General features: G+C 39.0%; 2 protein-coding genes across 2 annotated transcripts in view; one reads left to right on the top strand and one right to left on the bottom strand.

Moving 5' to 3' along the window:
• Positions 1 to 1732, top strand: part of LOC109952808 (immunoglobulin lambda-1 light chain-like) — a 4685-nt gene extending 2953 nt beyond the window's left edge. Inside the window, exon 4 of the mRNA XM_020588065.1 lies at positions 1432 to 1732. Within this exon, the coding sequence (XP_020443721.1) occupies positions 1432 to 1732 (301 nt within the window). The remainder of the gene's footprint in view (positions 1 to 1431) is intronic.
• LOC109952807 (immunoglobulin kappa light chain-like) overlaps positions 1 to 2531 on the bottom strand; it is a 39002-nt gene that overhangs the window by 32823 nt on the left and 3648 nt on the right. The window lies entirely within an intron of this gene.

Genomic DNA, 2531 nt, shown 5'->3' with positions numbered 1-2531 from the left:
ATACAGTGGGTACGGAAAGTATTCAGACCCCCTTAAATTTTTCACTCTTTGTTATATTGCAGCCATATGCTAAAATCATTTAAGTTCATTTTTTTCCTCATTAATGTACACACAGCACCCCATATTGACAGAAAAACACAGAATTTTTGACATTTTTGCAGATTTATTAAAAAAGAAAAACTGAAATATCACATGGTCATAAGTATTCAGATCCTTTGCTGTGACACTCATATATTTAACTTAGGTGCTGTCCATTTCTTCTGATCATCCCTGAGATGGTTCTACACCTTCATTTGAGTCCAGCTGTGTTTGATTATACTGATTGGACGTGATTAGGAAAGCCACACACCTGTCTATATAAGACCCTACAGCTCATGAACATATGAGTGACATAATGGCTGCATACCACATGATGACTGACACTAAGAGTGAGCACACAATACCTTTATGACACATCTCTGCTTAATGACACTTCCAAACATCATAAACATGTCAAAAACATAATTTGTGTAATAAAACATTACAGGCAACATATCACTTTGTCATACAAATATGTCTACCTCATCAAAAGGTGACAAGCAAACACATTAGCCTGTCATAGGATGACATCTACACATCATTAACCTGGCACCCCCATAACAAGCCAGCATCTACCTCTATGTACTGTCAGTTGTTCAACAAATCAACAAATGAATAATTCTGACAATGACATTAAACTTCTTAAAAACAGTAAAGGCTCTTTCTATCTGTCCCTCTCCGAGTTACAACAAGTGCCCCCCTGCCGCCTTCCAGTGTGGGCCTCAAATCTGAGCAGCCAGCCAAATAACAGACTGATAAACACTCTCGCCTTACTCTCAGATGCTAGGGTCATTTTACGGTCAATCTTCCATGTTGAAGGTCACCCTCGGTCATTCTTTACACTTAACAGGTGATTTTCAGTCAGCCTTGTTCACAGCATTACTGAGCAAGTATAACCAGTAATGATGAATAAATGGAAGTAAGCTAACAAACATTAAAATCAAATGAAATAAATATAACAAATAAAAAAAAAAAAGAAATAAACAATGAAGTAAAATAATTAAAACTATAGTAAGTAAAGTAAGTAAAATATAGCAATTATGATAACTGAAATGGTCTCAAACAAATCTATAAACTACCAGCATGAGAATAAGGCTTCCTCTAATCCTTTAACCCCCTTGATCTCCTACACTTACAAAAAATTCATTAGTCATGTAGTTATGTTTGCTCAATTACTCTGTGTGCTTTATAACCTGATTTCTTCCATCGGGAAATGTTGATAATACACAGTTACCTGTGACGAAGAATGGGTGAAGAGTTCAGTAAAGAGTCTTCCCTCACATTCTGCTTGTCCACACTGCATTGACATCCAATCAGTATTTTTGTCTAAATGAAGAGGTTTTGATATTTCAGTATGTTCCCCCTTTTGTTATATTGTATGGAAATCTGCATCTTGATGGTGCTGACCCCCTCCAGCGAGGAGCTGTGGCAGGGGAAGGCCACACTTATGTGCCTGACCAACAAGGGCTTCCCCTCAGACTGGACTCTGGCTTGGAAGGCGGACGGCAGCAGCAGCACAAACATCAGTGGCAGCAACAGCTGGGAGGAGACCAGTAGCCCCATAGTGCTGGAGAAGGATGGGCGCTACAGCTGGAGCAGCACCCCGAGGATCCCTGCAGACCAGTGGCGGAAAATGCGCAGTGGTGGAAAATGAGCTCTGTGAGGCCACCAGGGGCTCCCAGACTCCAGTCTCAGAGCCTCTGAGGAGAGACCAGTGTTACTGACCTGACTCGATGGGATGTTTCTACTGCTCTCAGCCTGCACAATCTCTGCCTGCCTGTCTCTGTCTCTCATTATGTTTCACTGTTAACTTGTTGTTGCTAATGCTCACGGTTTCAGAAGTTGAGTACAATAAAAATTTACCCATATTATAGCAGTTATGTCTGTTGACTCACTTTCTTAGGAAAAAACACTATATGTTAAGAACGTTGGTTAGTGCACAAAATTAAAATAGTAACATTTCTTCTAGAGATCTTTAATAGTTTTAAGACTGTGAATATTCTCCTACAGTCACACCTCTTTTACTTATAATAAATAGTTTTGGTAATATCCAGAGTGAGAAATTTTCTGCTGAAAATCACTGAGCTCTCTGGTCTTACTATCACTGCCCTGGAGGAAGATCCATATTTTATTTATCAAAATATAAATGAATGATTTCCAAGGTTAGAAATAAACAGTGGTGTGACATCAGCATAAAGTCATTTAACATAACTCAGATTTTAAATTTTAAACCAACATCTGCAAGGAGATGGAAAGCGATTCAATGATTTTCAGAGAGTTTTATTCCATCTTTCCCATTTGGTAATATAACCTATGTTAATAGTGATTAGAGATAATTAATATTAATGCACTGAGTTAGTCAAGAAGCTTCTCGGTGGCAAGGCACCGGGGTGGATAAGATCCGCCCTGAGTACCTTAAGTCTCTGGATGTTGTTGGGCTGTCTTGGTTGACA

This window comes from Monopterus albus, unplaced genomic scaffold, assembly GCF_001952655.1.
Source record: "Monopterus albus unplaced genomic scaffold, M_albus_1.0 scaffold500.1, whole genome shotgun sequence".
In the NCBI taxonomy this organism is placed as follows: domain Eukaryota; kingdom Metazoa; phylum Chordata; class Actinopteri; order Synbranchiformes; family Synbranchidae; genus Monopterus; species Monopterus albus.
This window is presented reverse-complemented; position numbering and strand designations above follow the sequence as displayed.